Raw genomic sequence first — 20,941 nt, 5'->3', positions numbered from 1 at the left:
TTGACATTTAATCGGAGGAACACTGATCGCTCCATCCAATTTTTTTAAAAGGTTATGAAAAAAGTATATATTTTCCATAGTAGTTTAGCACTTTGTGCCTCTGGTAACATACATTAGACAATTTTATTATTATTTATTTATTTATTTTTTTTAAACAAACCATTGTCAGCTTATAATGGAATATTCCTTGATTTGTAAAAATAAGTAGAGATTTCGGTCTAAAGGCCGCTGATCTCGCTAGCGTGCGTACCCCGCCCCCATAGTTTGTGCGTCTCGGGCACATCGCTGCCCGTGGCGCACAAAATCGCTCGGACCTGTCACACATACCTGCCTAGCGACGTCGCTGTGACCGGCGAACCGCCTCCTTTCTAAGGGGGCAGTTCGTTCTGCGTCACAGCGACGTCACTAAGCGGCCGCCCAATCGAAGCGGAGGGGCGGAGATGAGCGGGACGAACATCCCGCCCACCTCCTTCCTTCCTCATTGCCGGTGGCCGCAGGTAAGGTGAGGTTCCTTGTTCCTGCGGTGTCACACACAGCGATGTGTGCTGCCTCAGGAACGACAAACATCATCATACCTGCAGCAGCAACGATATTTGGGAATAGGGGGGCATGTCAACGATTAACGATTTTGCGACTTTTTTTGATTGCATGTAGGTGTAACACGGAATGACATCGCTAACGCAGCCGGATGTGCGTCACAAATTCCGTGACCCCAACGACATCGCTTTAGCGATGTCGCTGCATGTAAAGTGGCCTTTAGAGCAGCCATTGTTAATCTGGGGGTTCCCTTTACTGTGACAGCCCTAGACTGCTGATTTAGTGCACAAAGCACTCCCTAATGTCCTCGGGTCTGGCCCGACTTTTTAGCAAAGGTCAGGCCCAGACTTCTAGATCGCGGGATCCCGGCATATAGTGGAATTCTACAACCCTCTGCCATCACTTTCGTAGTGAAGGTACGAGATCTCACTCTACGCTAACCTCATCTGCCCATGTACTTTAATAAGGGGTAACTAGAGATGGGCGGAGCCGTTGAAGTTTGGTTCGCGGGTTCAGCAACACTTTAGATAAAGTTCGGGTTTGGGACCAGGACTTGACCTGAACCCCATTGGAAGTCACTGACTGGGCGGTTCGACTCTCCCCTCACATACAGCCAGCCATAAACAAATCACCTCCGGGGGAGGAACGGCAGGATTTTTTTTTTTTTAGGCGCACACTACATCCGATAAAGCTGTTGTTACCCCCAGTGCGAGCAATTCAAACATTTAAAGCGGCTTGCACTGGGCTGAGCACCGAGCGTTCCTGAGCACAGCGATGCTCCCATGAGTGGATGGATACATAAAGCACCTGAACACTGATTTTTTTTTTGTAAAGTCCCTGTTAAGTATGAACACCGAACTTTACTGTTCGTGCTCGCTCATCTCTTGTCGTAACCAAACGACAACATATTGAGAGTGGTCACAACTTCATAAACAATGCAGCAGCACTGGATTATTGGAAAGAGCGCGAGATCGTGTAATTTCACTGCGTTAGGGGCTGCGGAGGGTTGTGTGGCAGCGCTCTGCATGCCAGGACCCCACAACCCAGAAGTGTTAGTCCCCTTTTTTATTGCTAAAAAATACCATGAATTTCAATTTTATAGTACTGTATTTTCAAGGCTGTTAAAAAGGCAAACTGGTATGCTGAAAAAAAATGCTACAAATTGCAGATCAATTCCTTTGTGAAAATATCTTTATTATGTGAATGGAATTGGTAAAGCCTCATTCACATGATGGTATAGTATACATTACTCTGCAGAATATTACATGCACATATCCGCTATTAAAATACACAACTTTTTCTCTGTCCTTGTGGACCTACCCTAACCAGATCCTAAGTACAGCGGATGTAGTGGTTGCAGGTACACCCAGGCACTGGAGCTCAGCGGCACACACTTGAGAAGACCAATACTATGAAGGACCCATGATAGTGGGGGGCCCTGCAGGAGATTTTGCATGGGGGCACATGAGCTTCCAGTTACCTCCCTGACCCTAACAGGTCTTTATCATGCCAGCCATTTACAAGTGCCCCAGTGTGGTGGGCAGTGTGTGCGCAATATACAGTATCTTGGCTCAAGCAACTCAACAGGTCAGTGATTAATTCCTCCCACTACATACATATCAATGTAGTAATAACAAGGTTGCTTTTATTAGGATGCACATTACCTTACATGAAAGCAGGGGTCCCCAACCTGTGGCTAGCGGCCCCATGATATGTTGCTCACGACTGTCTACCAGCTAGGTGCATCTTCACCAGGTCTTGCAAACAGCTATGAAGAGTCTCCTCCAGATGGTGACATTTGTGAGTAGTCCCACATAGAAGAGCAGATCTGAATGGAGGTAGGAATCCCTCCCTGCATCTTGGTATACTGCCTCGGTGTGGTCATTTCTGTGGAAAAGCTTTGGCTGTCATTATACTGGTAATGGGGTCTCTGAGTGTCACTACTATGATGGGCGGGAGCTAGATGTGTCTCAGAACCCTCTCTGAGCTTAATGTGGCTCTCAAGGTCAGAAAGGTTGGGGACCACTGCAATAGGGTGAAATGCAACAAGAATAAAAATAAATAAGGATTTAAAGGGAACCTGTCAAGTCCCCTTTGCCCTCTCAGAACAATGCAATAAGTTTGAAAATTGCGCTATTGACATCCTTCCCAAATATAGTTACAAAATAAAATAAAAGTAGTTACAAACCTCACTTTCCCTATGCTAATTTGCTAATTAGGACCTTGACTAGTCACAAGGGCATTAATTCCCTGACTAGTTGGTCCTTATACCATGTTATCACACCCCTGTGGGCGGCGTCATCACCAGATCCTGGAAATCTTGTGCATGTGCGCAGCTCATTTCAGCGACAACAATGTGCCTCAGAAGCCGGGTGGACGCTTCCCAGCTTCATTAGGCACACTGCATATTACAACGTTCAGAAGGTGTGTACGTGAGCCATCTTTTGAAATTCTGGTCACGTGCAGTGGAGCCTGGAAGTGTCCACCTGCTTCAAAGGTGCACTGATGAGACCGAAATGAGCCGTGCACATACGCAAGATCTCTGGGACCCATATGGGTGTGATAACATGGAAAAAAGGCCGACTGTCTAGGAAACTCACACCCCTCAGACTAGTCACAGACCTAATTATAGGGACAGCAAAGTCTATGAGTCCAGTGCTGTGGAAATTAATTGGGATAAAGCATTAAGTAAAATCATAAGTTGGTTACCAGTCAGTGATTCAAACCAGTTTTAACTGCTTTGAAAAGGGAAATGTGGAAGAAAAAGGAAAATGACACCAAGAACTGATCAAACACTTATCAGAAATAGTAAAATTAATGCAAAAAAACAAGTAAAGACCTCCAAAGAGACTTGTTCGCTGCAGGTATCGATATTAGCGATTCGACTGTAAGGCGCAGGTCGGAGGGCAACAAAGTAAAGAAACAACTTCTGACATCTCCAATGAAACAAAAATGACTCGCATGGGCAAAAAAATATAAATCTTGGACAACTAGCCAGTGGAAAAAGGTAATTTCAGTGATGAAACCAATCTTTTTGTTCAAGGGTACAGAACAAGTGTTGTTAGAAGAAGCAAAAATGAACCATTGTGAGCTGATCATATTCAATAAACTGTAAAACACCCTCAAAAACAGATGTTTTGGGGCTTTTTTACAGCTGATGGTACAGGGAGCTTACTTCCTGTTGATGGTATGATGAATTCATCAAAATACATAGACGTTTTAAAACGTTTTATTGTGCCATTCATGCGTAAATTTCAAGGGACATTCCAACAAAATTTGGCTCCATGCCACAATTCCAAGAAATTCCTGGAAGAAAATAAAGTAAAAGTGCTGGACTGGCCTGGCAATTCACCGGACTTAAATGCTATAAAAAATTTGTGGAGCATTGTGAAGAGACGTCTTGGCAAAGTGGACTGTACAACCAAAGAACGCATGATAAACAGCGCCTTACAAGGGTGGTTCCAAAATGAAGAATTGAAGAATTTATGCAACATCTTAGTAGAATCAATGTCAAAACGCATTGAAAATCTCATATCTGCTAAAGGAGGACATATTTCTTACGAAAATTAGAATGTAACAGTGCATTATAACATTTTATTATTAAATATTCAAAAATGTGTTTTTTTTGCTTTGTACTAATTAATTTGCACAGCACTGTAGGTGTTTTTTTTTCAAACATTCATATTAGTGAATAGCATTACAAAGGGCTGGTTATGGAGGGAATTTGGGCATACAGGTATGAAGGCTGCTGGGTTGGACGGCATAGGGGACCCGACAGGTTCCCTCCAACAGTTTCTTGTGGGCAAAAGGTTTCCTTTAATATAGGACATCGAAAAAAAAATTTCTTTAAGGCAATAATAACTGACAACAAAAGGAATAAAGAAAAAAAAAACAATTTATAAACAGAAATATTGCAATGTGTTAACTTCTAAGCTCCACATTCTTGGCAAACACTGATAGTAGAGGTCACAATATCCCAATTCCAAACGTTCTAGTCAATCACTGTAAGGAGATATTTCAATATCGCCATTCAGAACTAATCTACCGATAACACATATGCACTCTAATTTTTCTATCAAAGTATTCTTCTTTCTGCCGTGTCTGTGGAGAGATGTAGTGGTTGCAATTATAAAAATTACTGGAGAGGACCATCAATTAAGTATAATTATAAGAAAACTGTGTGCGGATTTGATAGCATCCTGCTAGGGTTAAATCTAATGACAGTAGGAACACTCCTGGAGCAAGGAGCAGTCAGCCCGCAGCAGACACCGCAGCAAGGTGGCCACTGTGGTGGGGAGGAAGCGCTGGGTTACAGGAATCCCTGCAATTACATTGATGGGCACAGATGGCCTGGAGGGCTGCACAGTATCCACACACACAAATGTGATGAACTGTAAAGCCACAGGAGACGGAATGGAAGAGGGTAGCTGGAGGTCAGCAAAATGACGCACTGAGATGGGTTCAAGAGGAAGACTTCATATAGGTTGGAAAAAAAATATGGTTTTCTATTCCTCTTCATAAAGAATGATATAAAAGAGTGATAATATAATGCTGCAGAGGGGAACTATATGTGTATATACAGTGGTGTAACCTGAGGCACATGGGTCAAAATTAAAAGTCTTTCACTGGGCCCCAAAATATAATGGGTCTTTGACAAATATTTCCTTAAGGATAAAAAGAATATTTGCCCCTCTAGACTATAGGCACTGGAGTGTGACAGCAATTCATACACCTACTATAGTGATATCCCTGTATCTGTAACCGTACATAAAGCTTCTTATGAGGTCATATAGTGGCACTAGAAAGTTTGGTGAACCCTTCAGGATTTTACAAATTTCTGCATAAAAATTTAGGCTAAATCTCTATAACGAAACGCTTATTTGTTGAGTGATTGGATCATTTATACAGACATATAATTATTGTTATAGGCAGCAAATTACCCTGAGCTAATAGGGGACATGCTGGCGATATCATGATGCTGTATTATCAATTAAACTAGTGGTATTTAAGAGTATGTTCAACACTTGTGTTGCTTGAGACAGAATGAATTATCGATAATCATTCTATCAGTAAACGGGCCAATCTTAGCCCATAATTGTGTGCCAACTAACTATATACAGCACTCATGGTAACAGAGCATTAAATATGACTGTTCTGTCCCCATACGCCATGTTTTAGCAGTCCATCACCTGTTTACAAAGGCCGAAGTGCTGCCAATAACAATTATTTTTATTCGGAGTGAGATATCCACTCACCCACTGAATAAGCGTTTTGCTGGCATGTTTACAGGGGCCATTAAGATCCTCATACACATTACATTATTATCGGCTGAACCCGCTGATAGCAACAGCTTTCTCTCATGGTGAAATGTATATGGGGCGCCAGCCTACTGATATTTGGGAAGGATGTCAATAGCGCAATTTTCAAACTTATTGCATTGTTCTGAGATAAGCAGCCGACCGCTTTTTCATAGAGAACAATGAAGTGCTTGGCCGAGCAAGCGTTCTTATGTATGGAAGGGTCGTCTGAGACGGCTGTCCCCCAAGCGGTCAAATGAAGAATCAGTCAGTCAACAGCAATCCAATGTCTACGGCCAGCCTTAAATGGGAACAATCAGTCTTAAGGTACCATCACACTAAGCAACATCGCTAGCAACATCGCTGCTGAGGCACAACTTGCTAGTGATGTTGCGGTGTGTGACATGCAGCAACAACCTGGCCCCTGCTGTGAGGTCGCTGGTTGTTGCTGAATGACCTGGACCATTTTTTTCTTTGTTGCTCTCCTGCTGTGAAGCACAGATCGCTGTGTGTGACAGCGACAGAGCAACAACTGAATGTGCAGGCAGCAGGAGCCGGCTTCTGGGACGCTGGTAAACATCGGGTAACCAAGAAGCCCTTACCTTGGTTACCCGATATTTACCTTCGTTACCAGCGTCCTCCGCTCTCACGCTGTCAGTGCCGGCTCCCTGCACACATAGCCAGACTACACATCAGGTAATTAACCCGATGTGTACTCTGGCTAGGAGTGCAGGGAGCCAGCGCTAAGCGGTGTGCGCTGGTACCCGATATTTACCTTAGTTACCAAGCGCAGCATCGCTTCCACGCATTGCTGCAGGCTGGGGGCTGGTCACTGGTTGCTGGTGAGATCTGCCTGTGTGACAGCTCACCAGCAACCCGTGTAGCGACGCTTCAGCGATCCCTGCCAGGTCAGGTTGCTGGTGGGATCGCTGGAGCGTCGCTTAGTGTGACGGTACCTTTAGAAACAATTGATCAATGCCTCTTATCTGTCTAAATGCACCTTAGGGTACCTTCACACTTAGCGATGCAGCAGCGATCCGACCAGCGATCTGACCTGGTCAGGATCGCTGCTGCATCGCTACATGGTCGCTGGTGAGCTGTCAAACAGGCAGATCTCACCAGCGACCACTGAACAGCCCCCAGCCAGCAGCGACGTGCAAGCGACGCTGCGCTTGCACGGAGCCGCCGACTGGAAGCTGCGGAGACTGGTAACTAAGGTAAACATCGGGTATGGTTACCCGATGTTTACATTAGTTACCAGCGCTGTGTGCAGAGAGCAGGGAGCCGCGCACACTGAGCGCTGGCTCCTTGCTCTCCTAGCTGCTGTACACATCGGGTTAATTAACCCGATGTGTACAGCAGCTACATGTGCAGAGAGCAGGGAGCCGCGCACACTGCTTAGCGCTGGCTCCTTGCTCTCCTAGCTGCTGTACACATCGGGTTAATTAACCCGATGTGTACAGCAGCTACATGTGCAGAGAGCCGGAGCCGGCAGCACAGGCAGCGTGAGAGCTGCGGAGGCTGGTAACTAAGGTAAATATCGGGTAACCACCTTGGTTACCCGATGTTTATCTTGGTTACAAGCTTACCTCAGCTGTCAGACGCCGGCTCCTGCTCCCTGCTCGCTTCATTTGTCGCTCTCTCGCTGTCACACACAGCGATCTGAGTGTCACAGCGGGAGAGCGGCTTTGAAGAAAACGAACCAGGGCTGTGTGTAACGAGCAGCGATCTCGCAGCAGGGGCCAGATCGCTGCTCAGTGTCACACACAGCGAGATCGCTAATGAGGTCACTGCTGCGTCACAAAAAGCGTGACTCAGCAGCGATCTCGGCAGCGAGCTCGCTGTGTGTGAAGCACCCCTTAAACACAGATCGGTTGTATATAGTCAATCTGCTCTACTAAATGCACAACTGTTGAACAATTAATCTACAACTTTGACTCTGATCTGGAGCCTTCCATTGAAAATATTTAGATTACTCAAATAGCATACTTTTAGACTATACATATATATATGTTAATGATTCAAATGCACATCAGGTCTCCACCGGCTTTCTCTATATTCAATATATCTAGATAGAATTGTCAAAATGAATTGGATTGCAGGGATCTTCCAAAACACCATGCTCTATAGGCTCAGAGTTTGGAGGCTTTAATATATGGAAGCTATGCCGTCCAACACTTCATCGTATAATGGTGATGTCGTTTGTTGGTAGAGCTAAATAATAGAAAAAGCAACACAAGTGTTGAACATACTCTTAAATACCACTAGATTAATTGATAACATATTGCTAGGATATTCCATCACATACTAATCAATGGTGGGGGGGGGGGGGGGTTTGAGGTTATGGATCCTCAGAACGAAGGGTCCACATTTCCAGTTGATATCTTTGGCCACTCACCATACAAGCAACCAGGATCTGCGCCTCTTCATTTGTCAGATAAGGTGCTCGGTACTCGGGATGGTGCGACTCGAGTATCTGAGTATAATGGACGTCAATCGGGAACTGTAGCATTTTTACAAGAAATCTTCCAGAAAAATGCGAGTTTCCCATGGACTTCCATTATACTCTGGTACTCGAGTTTCACCCATCCTAGCATCTAATTACTGCTCTTGACGAGTACAAAGCACGGTAGTGCTCGCTCATCAATAGTGTGTTATAGTATATCCTGCAGATAACAAAATTAAATGAAGTATGCCTTTAACTGGATACAGAATACATGAAAGAGAACAATTAAGGAAAAAAGCTATCAGCATACGGCCGGTATGACTGTACCACAATGATTGCCAATAGGACTGAAAATAGAAAGATGACAGGCAAAATGCTCATATTCATGCCAATGGAACTGGCCAAGACTTAAGGAAATTCTAGAACAGACGTGAGAGTTGGCACCAAGAATCTAAATCATGGCATGGGTTACGTAAGAGACCTGCTCATGTCGCCATCTGCACAGCATGCTCACATTAGCCGCAGCCACTCTCCTACGTTTCTACATTAGTAATCAGTACTATACATTTTGAATAGATGGAACATGCTATTCTGTATACAAGGCTTGGTATTATCTAAGGTTATACAAAGGCCTTAGGATACAGTCACACTTTAGCGACGCTCCAGCGATCCCACCAGCGATCTGACCTGGTCAGGATTGCTGGTGCATCGCTACATAGTCGCTGGTGAGCTGTCAATCAGGCAGATCTCACTAGCGACTAGTGACCAGCCCCCAGCGACGTGTGTAAGCGATGCTGCGCTTGGTAACTAAGGTAAATATATCGGGTAACCAAGCGCTTGGTTACCCGATATTTACCTTGGTTACCAGCGCACACCGCTTAGCGCTGGCTCCCTGCACTCGTAGCCAGAGTACACATCGGGTTAATAAGTAAACCGCTTTGCTTATTTACCCGATTTGTACTCCAGCTACGTGTGCAGGGAGCCGGCACTGGCAGTATGAGAGCGGCGGATGCTAGTAACCAAGGTAAATATCGGGTAACCAAGCAAAGCACTTTGCTTGATTACCCGATATGTTACTTGGTTACAGCTTACCGCAGGCTAACAGAAACCGGCTCCCTGCTCTCTGCACATTTACATCGTTGCTCTCTCGATGTCAAACACAGCAATGTGTGCTTCACAGCGGGAGGGGAACGTCCAAAAAATGAACCAGAGCAGTGTGTAATGAGCAGCGATTCACAGCAGGGGCCAGATCGCTGCTCAGTGTCACACACAGCGAGATCGCTAATGAGGTCACTGGTGCATCACAAAAACCCGTGACTCAGCAGCGATCTCGCTATGTGAGAAGTACCCCTTAAGGTGGTGTCACACACAGCGACGGCGACAACGATGTCGCTGCCAAGTCACCATTTTCTGTGATGTAGCAGCGACGTCCCGTCGCTGTCTGTCGCTGTGTGTGACATCTGGCAATGACCTGGCCCTTGCTGTGAGGTCGCCGCTCGTTGCTGAATGTCCTGCTTCATTTTTTGCTCGTCGCTCTCCCGCTGTGAAGCACACATCGCTGTGTGTGACAGCGAGAGAGCGACGAACTGAAGCGAGCAGGGAGCAGGCATCTGGCAGCCTGCGGTAAGCTGTAACCACGGTAAACATCGGGTAACCAAGAAGCCCTTTCCTTGGTTACCCGATATTTACATTAGTTACTAGCACCGCCGCTCTCAGGCTGCCAGTGCCGGCTCCCTGCACACGTAGCCGGCCTACACATCGGGTAAATAAGCAAAGATTTGCTTATTAACCCGATGTGTACTCTGGCTAGAAGTGCAGGGAGCCAGCGCTAAGCAGTGTGCGCTGGTAACGAAGGTAAATATCTGTAACCATTACGTTACCAAGCGCAGCATCGCTTCCACGCGTCGCTGCTGGCTGGGGGCTGGTCACTGGTCGCTGGTGAGATTTGCTTGTTTGACAGCTCACCAGCGACCATGTAACGACGCAGCAGCGATCCTGATAAGGTCAGGTCGCCTGTCGTGATCGCTGCTGCCTCGCTATGCGTGAAAGGGGCTTTAGAGTGTCAGCTCCTTGGTGCACATAAAGGCCTTGAGTTTCCTTCTGCGCAACATTTGCATATTTGGCTCTCCAGCAGCGTCTCTGCATTGTGATCCAGTGTTGTAGCTCACCTATCATATCAGTGTTGGGTTATATACGGACCATTGTATGGTGTGGTTTGTTTTCTTACAGCATGAATGGCTGAGCAAACAATTGCTTCCCTTGCTGACTTTCTCAATGACGTGCTAAGGTGCAGACCTTGAAGAAAAATAGCAGTAACCGAGAAATGTCTGCAGATTGTCCAAGTAATTACATGACCTAACACATCAAATTACCCTGCTGTCAGGAGGTATCCAGGTATGTGCACATGAGGTCTTTTCCAGTCAGGTCTAACCTGAAAAGTGCTTAAAAAAATGCTAAAAAGAATGAACATAAGCACTACAATGTCAAAGCGACTTGCCGCGCAAATGTTCAGGGGACTTTTTAGCTTCTTTAAACAGCTTCAGGCCTCGACAGGTGTGAAGCAGCGAAAAGAAGTGACCGACCATTCTTTAAGAAAGTGCTTGACATTTCATATGTACAGTTAAAAAAAAATGCAAGTGGCAAAGACACCACAAAGAATGACCTGCGAGACGACACTCGGGAAAAACAGCGGTGTATGAAAGCCGGCAGGAGCACGTACCCTAGAGTATTACAAGTTTCCTGCTACTACTAAACTAAAAGGGCCCATGGTTCCCTGCCAACACAAAGGGCTGGCGTGTGCCACAAAACTTTATAAACACATAAGGCAAAAGGTAAAAACGTAAGGCAAAATTCCACCAATCAAAACTTTTGGGCCAGGGCTCTCAAGCATGAGAAACCATCTCCTGATCATGTCTGAGAGGCCTACTGATTAGCAGTGTTTTATTGTCCATCCATGTAAGATCAGTACTGGCAGAACACCATACACTCGGCGTAAGGAGACCCTTATTCCTAAGGCTGGATTCACAGGATTGTAAGGCATGTGATGCGAGTGTATTGGATGTGATATGCCAATAACCCTCGGCTCCTGCGATTGGATCACAGCTGTGGAGGAGAGGGCAGGATTAATCACCCTATCTCCTCCACTGTCAGCTGTGATTATCGCACTGCACTCCGGTGTCATCCAAGTGCAGTCTGATGTTTCACTTGCACCCATACACTTGTATGGGTGAAAATGACACGTCCCTCGCTGACAATTCCAGCATGCTGCGACTTTTTGCTCATCTAGAATTTGGATGAGAAAAAAAGCTGACGATCTGCTCTCCCTCATTGAATAACATTGGTCCGAGTGCAATGCGAGAAAATCGTGTGAGTGTACCCTAACTTTTTTTTTCGAGGTGAGATATTGACCTCTCCCCAGTTGGCCAAATTGAGTGTCCATATGTAAGGGGAATAAAGAGAAGTAGTAGTCTAATGAAAGACCATCATGCCTACAGCTATCTAATGCCTACAGACATTTTAAAGGGGTTTTCCCAATATTGTAAGTTATCCCCCATCAATAAGTTGGAAGATCACTTGCTGATCACTAGAGTGCCGACGGTTGCGACCCCCTGTGATCCAGTGAATGGGGTTCTGGAAACTGAAAAATGGGCTATACATAGTCTCGAAAATAGCAAACGTACACGCTTTTGATTGAATGGGGCAGAGATTGAGCACAGGCTTGGCTATATCTAACAGTCTCACTGGCAATGAGTAGAGTGGAATGCGAGTGGGATCTGCCGGATCGCTGTTGGTCTCCAGGATTGGACAATCAACACTTTATCCTCTATCCTATGAATAGGAAATAAAGAATTTATCAAAATTGCAAAATAAGAGTAAAGATCTGGATACATTGCCTATGACTGTTCGTGGGAACCGTTACTACCGTATATGCAAACTGCTTCTGAGAAACTTTATATCACCAAGTAATAGAGGAAACCGTAACATGACCCAACAAGTATACTCATATACTGCTATATAGATCAGTGCAAAAACATAAGCAGCTGTACAAATGCTGCAAATATCGATTTATTACTGTTTAATAGTACAAATATTAGGTTACTACTATTTGTGTATCAATTGAATATTTTCAAAGCAGCAAAATCAGACTCATGGTTTTTTCACACAGTGCGTTTTTGCTGAGGCTTTTTTTTTTTTTTTATCTGTTGGCAATGAAAAAAAAGCTGAGGTTTTGGTATGCCATTTGCCTTCAGTACTTGTTTAATCAAAGTTAGTTACATTCACCAAAAAAGCAGCAGCGTTTTTACACTCATTGCTTTCAATGGTGAAAACAGCAGCAAAAACACTGAAATAAATGACATGCCGCTTTTTTCAAAAACGCAGTAGTTCTCCATTTTGGTGAGGATAAATATAAAGTGGTGTGTGCATGAGATTTCACGACTCTCATAGGTTTTGCTGGTACTGTAAAAACTGCTTTTTATTACCATGGATTTGCATAAAACCAATGCAAAAAAGAACGCAGCAAAAACAGTGTGTGAATACAGCCTTATCTTAATCCTGGAAATCCCTATTGAAGTAGATGGGCATGTAAGTAGAGAGTATGCTTTAATTGTAACATATGGAAATTATTTTCGCTAATGGACTGGTAGTGTGTATGATCATAAATTCAGAATTAGCTCAGCCTGCATATGTAGATGCCAGGAAAGGGTTAAATTCAGAGCAATATTACGGAAACCATATGAAATATATGCCAGCTTCTAGAGCCTCAGAAAATGAATATCGTATTCATTGTCATGGACCATAGAGAACTTTAATGCTCAGCCAAGTGTCACTGAACAGCTGTCTTAATTATAGGCTCATTAATTGGCTGCTGTAGAAACAGAAATTGTTACGTGTTACATTGTATGTATGTTTGATCGCCAGAGAGTGCACCTCTGCCCGCCACAGAGCGCACCCCTGCCCGTTACAGAGCAAATCCCTGCCCGCCACAGAGCGCACCCCTGACCGTTACAGAGCAAATCCCTGCTCGCCACAGAGCGCCCCTCTGATCGCCACAGAGAGCACCCCTGACCGCCACAGAGCGCACCCCTGCCCGTTACAGAGCAAATCCCTGCTCGCCACAGAGTGCCCCTCTGATTGCCACAGAGCGCACCCATGACCGCCACAGAGCGCACCCCTGACCGCCACAGAGCGCACCCCTGACCGCCACAGAGCGCACCCCTGACCGCCACAGAGCGCACCCCTGACCGAACCAGACCACCCCTCAGATCGCCACAAAGCACTTTTCGGACCGCCACAGAGCGCACCCCTGACCGCCACAGAGTGCACCCCTGACCGCCACAGAGCGCACCCCTGACCGCCACAGAGTGCCCCTCTGACCGCCACAGAGCACAACTCATAGAAGCCATGTCCCACATTGGATAAATTGTAACAACTTCTTTCCAACCTTCAATCCAACAATAGTGTTAAGTATCACAGCAGGAACAGATACTGACACCTTCATGGTATCAGGCTTGGGTGGTTTAGTCCCTTTGTCCATTGTCTGTATATACAATGGTCAGTTGCTATCTCTGGGAAGGTGTATTATGTAGAAGTCCACTAAGATGCCACTGTTTCCTGGGGGAGGGCTGGTATTAACAAAAGCAGGTTATGTGTACATAAGCACACAATGAAGGGTAGACAGCAAGGTAATCCCCATGTGACTGAACATGGCTGCCCCCTGCAAAGCCAATCTGCTAAAGGATCTACCTATAGAGACCAAAGCCACAACAAACTGGGAAATGAACAAGACTAGCATAGTAACATTTGGGGTGTAGCAGAGCAGAGAGTGTAAAGGTTTGTTATTTGGCAGAGCCGTGAATGTTGTGATTTTTACATAGGACTTCAGAGTTCTTATAATGTGCAAACCGTGTAGAACAAATAGTTAAATAGCAATTTCAGCCCTGCTACATCTGTAGGGGCAGATCTGTCACTAGCTTTAGTGGCGGATTCCAGGATATAACACGGCAGTTATGAAATGTTTCCTGGAGAACAGGTGATATGATGAAAGCAGTATAAACACACTGATTACTAGGGTATCTAATCCGGCAGGCAGCGGAGAGGAGGATATTGTGCAGCCTCACACCCCGGAATAGGGTTAGTATTGGGGGCAGCGTGTGGTGCCAGCTCTGCCGGCATTGCCTTGGCATACAGTAGGCACGGATTCCCAGAAGGCCATGTGATCACCCACCTTCCTCTGGAGATTTCACACAAAGCTCACGCTTTCTCCATGCTGCAGTGATGTCATTATTTTCCTCTAGGTAGCACAAATAACGAGCCCACGTCCCGCTGGGGGCACATACTGTACCGTTACATCATAACCTCTGGGGCACCTATTCCATATTGTTCCATAGTGCACCACTTGTCACCAATGGTTCTTACTGGGATACAGACAAAGGAAGAAAAGATGTGACATGGGCAAAAGCAGGCACCACATAACACGCCAAACAAAGAGTCTTTGTTTATGGTAGAAGATGCTCCGGAGATCCCGAGATACACAATGCCAACGCTGAACACACCGGCGTATACATACTGTACAATACAATACATAGGATAGCAGCTGCAAACAATCCACATACCCAGAAATGTGTCCGAGCACAACCTGCATGGGTAGAAACTTTAATATACGTGCCATGACGTACCTAGGTGCCCCCATACCGGTGTCATTGGTGGTGCTGGCATTCAGGTCCCGGCTCCACGATCACTGGGTGACAGATCAGTGCAAACACAACAGAAAGCCTAAAATCTACAAGGCGTCTGCAATATCACAGCCATACAAGTGCTAGTAATGAAACACCGTTTACTTGTGCAGCTACTATACCCACATACTATATGCCCAGGAGGGTGAATAATAAATGTCTGCTGACAAAGCTTGCCCCTACCTGAAGCTTCATCTTCCAGCATGAATGCATCAGAGTATCCTTATTACAGCTTCTTCCTCTCGCATGACTCCGGTAATCCAGACTAAAGGGATGAGGTCTGTGCACATCTGTCGTCTGCCCTACATTCGCCTGTAGAGGAAGAGGAAAAGTTGACTTGCCTGGGCTTGTTAAAAGCCAGCTAGGGCTAGCAAGTATGAGGAGAGTGGCCAGAGCACTTCCTCCAGCTGATTCTTGTGAGAGGAGGCAATGGATGAATAATGTATGTGCTCCTCTTTATCCTCCTTCAAGGCCCACTGCCCCCGCCTCCAACTAGTGCTTTCGTGAGCTGTGAGGTTGCAACCAGTCCTGTGTTGGTAACCGCATTAAAAATGCAGCATCATAAGGCTCACTGAGGATAGCCACCTCCGCGGGGGGGCTGGCCAGAAGGCACTGGTCGCTGGGCTACCTATGGGCTTTATATCTGCCAAAGTGCACTCAAAGTAACCTGTCATTGAGATATTACAGCGTAAGCGTCCATCCCCGCACAGTGGAAAAGATCTATTTCATAGATACCACACACACAAATATAGAAATTATATCAAAGTCAAACTATATAACATCAACAATTGCCTTTCAGGCTACAGTAATGCACGTACAATAAAAAAATATATACAGGTCTGAAATGAGGCAATTATTTATATTATATACATATACACACACATATATACATTATATATGTATATTTATTTATTTAGAAAAATAGCAGGCAGCAGTCCAAAAAAATAGACTAATAGACTGTAGACTAAAAAGCCCATGTGGTGTTTCAGTTGTTTTCAACCTGTATAAAATTATATATATATTATATATACTGTATATACACACAGGTTGGAAACAACCGACACACCACATAGGCTATTAGTCTACTATATACTACAAACTAATATATATTATATACACACATGCATGCACACTATATCTCTCCATCTATCTCTCATCTATCTATCTGTACAGGCACATCTAATTTATTTATATAGCACCACTGATTCCATGGTGCTGTATATGAAAAGGGGAGATATGTCTAATATAGTACACACATGCATACATATAAAAAACATTTTATATTAAATATACATACACACATATACAGTATTAGGCCTCATGCACACACTGCTTTTTTTTTGGCACATTTTTTGTGCAGTTGCTTTTTTCTGACCACAAAGATGCAGCATGTCAATTCTTTTTGCATTTTATCCCTGCGTTACTCACTAGTGATGTGAGGACTTGTTGATCAATCCCCCGCCAACTCGGGGTCAGAGGGGGATAGAACCCTCATATCTGTCCGAATGCCGGATCCCATATAAAAGACTATGGGGACCAGAATCCGGCGCAAAGGGGTAGGGTAGGAGCAAGCGCTTAATACTTCCTGAGACAGCGGCGCAGCTGTACGCTCGCGAGGCTGCTCATTTCCTTCATTGCATATGCACTGCTTCCCCCGCCCACTGGCGTCTGTGACTAGTTGCAGCCACACCGTGTGAAATATCTGATACTTCCAATCACAGATGCCGGTGGGTGGGTCTATATCGTACAGTGAAATACCGTGTGCTTATCTTGGCTGTATATCAAAGCATGCAGTTTTTTTTTTAAATAAATAAATTTAAAAAAACAAAACAAAAAACCCACAAAAAAGACGGAGTGCAATCCCCCTCAATTTTCATACTCAACCAAAACAAAAGTATGACAGCTGGTGGCTGGTATTCTCAGGCTAGGGAGACCCATGCTTATTGGGCCCCTCCAGCCTAAAAAATTGCAGCCTGCAGCCATTCAGAATTACCACATCTATTAGATGCAACAATCCCAGTATCCCAGCTCTTCTCAATTGCCCTGGTGCGGTGGCAATTGGGGTAATAAGAGTTTAATTGCAGCTCACAGCTACTACAAAGCACTCTCTTTCACCACTTTATTAACCCTAAAAACACCCCTGCAGGTCCAACGTAATCCACACGAGGTCCCACAACGATTCCAGCGCTGCTACAGCTAAAGTCACTGAGTTGTGATCATGGAACATGACTACCCGCTGTGAGCTTCCGACAGAGACTGAGTGAGCCATATGATCAGTGGTGACGTCACTCAGGTTAGATGCAGCCACAGCTGGATGTTCCCATGGCCCGCCACCTGTGACCGCAGGTAACCTGACCTCAAGGAACCTCAATAAACTCGGTGACCTCACTTGAGGTGAGGTCACTGAAGTCACCTAAAGTCACTTGAGGCAATCGGGAAGAGGTCGGTAAAGTGCTGGATTGTCATATTTAATGGATGCGGCAATCCTGGGTGGCTGCAGCCTGGTATTTTTAGGCTGGGGGGGCCCAATAACCATTATCTCCCCAGACTGACAATACTAGCCCCCCCAGCTGTCGGGCTTTATCTTGGCTGGGTATCAAAACTGGGGGGAGGGGCTGCACGCTGTTTTTTTATTTATTCATTTAAATAATTAAAAAAATATTCATTTAAATAACTTAAAAAAGTTCCTCTTATTTTGATATACACTCAAGATAAGCACATGGCTGGGGGCTGCAGCCTGTAGCTGTATGCTTTATCTGTGCTGGGCATCATAATCTGGGGGGACCATACGTCAATTTTTTATTTATTTTTACTGTACGATAGAGAGCCGCAGACAGGTTTTGTGATTGGAAGCGTCAGACACGCTGTCACTCAGTGTGGGGGCATGTCGGACTGCAACCAATCACAGAGACCGGTGGGAGGGGAAAGCAGTACATATGCATTGAAGGAAATGATCAGCCCCAGAAGTGAATGAGAGGCCACGGGAGCAGTTACAGCCACGACAGTGACTAAGTGTAGCGCACTTTATTATTTTTTTTCTTTATTTTTTTTTTTCTTATTTCCAGAGTGCTGGATCCAGATCAATACCCCGAATTCCCTGAGAATTCCGGGCTTGGGACTCCGGTGCCTTTGAACCGGGTGTCCGCCCATCACTATTTTTCACCCACTGAATAAAAAAAAAAAAAAAAAAAACGGAAAAAAAAACAAACCCCACACTGTCAAAAACGCATGGAAAAAGCATGGTAAATGCCTGCGTTTTTGTGACCACAGGGTGCAGTTTTGTGAACAAAACTGCAGCGTGCGTACTTAGCCTTATACACGCAACCACACAAATATATATGACACGCATATTTTATATTAAATACTCACACACACATAATATATTATATTACAAATAAAAACATACAAACTACATTCATATACACGTCCACACATAGAGAGACATCTTTTGGTTGTGACTAAATGAGAATAAATAAGCAGCATCTCATCAATTTGTAGGGAATCATGGAATAAATAGTGACTGGTATAGATGCAGTATGGAAACCGAAATGAGGAGGTGACTATAGGAGGTAATTACCCACCTGTTAAATGGGATATATATTTTATAGCTTGATCAAAAACTAGAATACCGTTATATGTGAACCGATAATATAAATATCACTATTAGCAATATGATTGGCAAACACGCAACTAGTGGAATATGGCGTCATCAGACCAAATGTTAGATTCCCGCAATCAATTATGTCTGAAATAAGTTTCCAAATTTTATTTCATTTCTTTTTGAGTTAAACAATAAAAGTAAAGTTTTAAAAGGTTTCCAGAGGAAGGACCTGAAATGTGGGATTATTGTGTTTTAAAGGGGCTATGTATACTACCACCTTAAACAAATGCAAAGTGTGCAAAAAAAATAAATAAATCACAGTATGCTCTATAGTAGAGCAAGTTCTCCCTGCAGCCAGCCATACATTATGGGTATGTACCCACGGGACCTTATTTCTGCAGAACGTTGGCCGCGGATTGTGCAGTGGTAAATACAGCTCCGAGTTTCATCTTCTTGTGAACAGGTGAAATCCGCAGTACTACCTGCGGCATAAATAGCTGCGAATTTCAAACCTTCATTAAATCGAATTCACAAAGCAGCAAATATAAGGGCTCATTCAGACGAGTGTATAAATCAGTCCGTGTGCGCAATCTGCAGACATGACAGGCTGCGTTCAGATGGAAAAACGAGCCTATCACATAGTAGACTTCTCACAAGCAAATGCTGCTACACCTGGTGAGAAAAACTTAAAGGAATTATTCAGGTTTAAAATTGAGGGTTTGTTTGAAAAGGCCGCGATGGTTGTGCCAGTGGAATTTTTTTATTTTTTTTACACCACTTTTCACATTGGTTTATTTATTTATATAAGTGGCACTTTTTACAGCATATGCGCAAGATATTGCAGCTTTGTACAATTCATGTTCATGAAGTGCAGCGAAAACATCAGGTGCGAATCAGAATAAAATACAGCATGGGTGCCTGGATGCGTGCTCTTTCGGCTATATTCATAAGGGCAAACAGGCGTATTTTCCGCCCAGAGTTCGATCCATGACCAATGTAAAGGCCCCTTTACACACTGATACTTTCTAGTGATCTTGACCTGGCCGGGATCGCTGGAAAGTCTCTAACAGTCGCTGGTGAGCTGTCAAACAGGCAGATCTGGCCAACGACGCAGCAGCGATACGGACCTGCAGAACGACCTCACTGGAAAGGGAACGCTAGCACGCCTATGGGCTGGGTTCTAAGTCGCTAACTATGTCGTTGTAACGGTGTCAAACACACCGATACATGCTGCGCAGCGGGAACATAAGGACCAAAGAATGGTCCTGAACGACTTGTAGCGATCAGCAACCTCACAGCGGGGGCCAGGTCGCTGATGCGTGTCACACACTGCAATGTCGCCGATGAGGTCGCTATTACGTCACAAAACCGGTGACGTTACAGCGATATAGGTAGCAATGTTGCAGTGTGTAAAGGGGCCTTTAGTCTCTGGGACCAATCGTCAGATGTTATCTTGGACACGGTCTGTCAGAGACAAAAAAAAAAAAAAATTACTGCATGTCATGTGTGTATGATATTCGTATTGCACTCAGCTATACAAGTCTATGGGTACATGAACATAATTGGACTGCACTCGGATGACATCTAAGAGCAGCCTGATCTCCACAGATTCAAACAATGGAGAAATTTAGTTCCCATCTTCTCCTCACCTGCGCTATGATTCTCTCATCCACGAGATCACACTATGCCGACACTTGGATCAGAGATTGATCAGAGTGTCAATAGCATCAGCCCGATTATCTCGGGTTAGAGAATCTACGGCTGGCTGCCTCTGCACTTAAGGCCCCTTTACACACTGCAACATCGCTGTAATGTCACCGGTTTTGTGACGTAATAGCGACCTCCCCAGCGACATTGCAGTGTGTGAAACACATCAGCGACCTGGCCCCTGCTGTGAAGTTGCCGATCACTACACATCTCTCAGGACCATTCTTTGGTCCTTTGTTTCCCGCTGTGCAGCATGATCGCTAGAAAGTCTCAGTGTGTAAAGGGGACTTTACAGCGACTTCGTTAGCGACTTACCTTTCAAAAAGCTGCTTTACAACGTCCCCAATGACTAGCTAAGTCGTTCTGCAGGTCCGGATCGCTGTTGCGTCGTTTTCCAGGTATGCCTGTTTGACAGCTCACCAGCGACTCACCAGAGACTTTGTAGCGATCCCGGTCAGGTTGGGATCGCTGTTGGGATCGCTAGAAAGTCTCAGTGTGTTAAGGGGCCTTTAGTTCAGGACTGGTGCACAATACTTGCGCAGACATGTGCCCTTACAATGCATTCACTTCCCAATGCAGAGGAGCTAAAATTTTAGTCTAAGGCCATGTTCACATTTAG

The 20,941-nt window shown here is 44.9% G+C and overlaps 1 protein-coding gene across 4 annotated transcripts in view; it reads right to left on the bottom strand.

Annotated features, from left to right (window-relative positions):
* Window positions 1-20,941, bottom strand: part of MARCHF8 (membrane associated ring-CH-type finger 8) — a 326,522-nt gene that overhangs the window by 108,600 nt on the left and 196,981 nt on the right. For 3 of the 4 annotated variants that reach the window (XM_075348957.1, XM_075348956.1, XM_075348959.1), the window contains one exon: window positions 15,198-15,326. The exons of the other annotated variant lie outside the window; for it this stretch is intronic. In XM_075348957.1, coding sequence (XP_075205072.1) covers window positions 15,198-15,326 — 129 coding nt within the window. The remainder of the gene's footprint in view (window positions 1-15,197; window positions 15,327-20,941) is intronic. 4 annotated transcript variants of the gene reach the window in all.

Source organism: Anomaloglossus baeobatrachus, chromosome 5 (genome assembly GCF_048569485.1).
Source record: "Anomaloglossus baeobatrachus isolate aAnoBae1 chromosome 5, aAnoBae1.hap1, whole genome shotgun sequence".
Taxonomy (NCBI): domain Eukaryota; kingdom Metazoa; phylum Chordata; class Amphibia; order Anura; family Aromobatidae; genus Anomaloglossus; species Anomaloglossus baeobatrachus.
The sequence above is the reverse complement of the archived record's forward strand: the minus strand, read 5'-3'. Positions and strand labels throughout refer to the sequence as shown.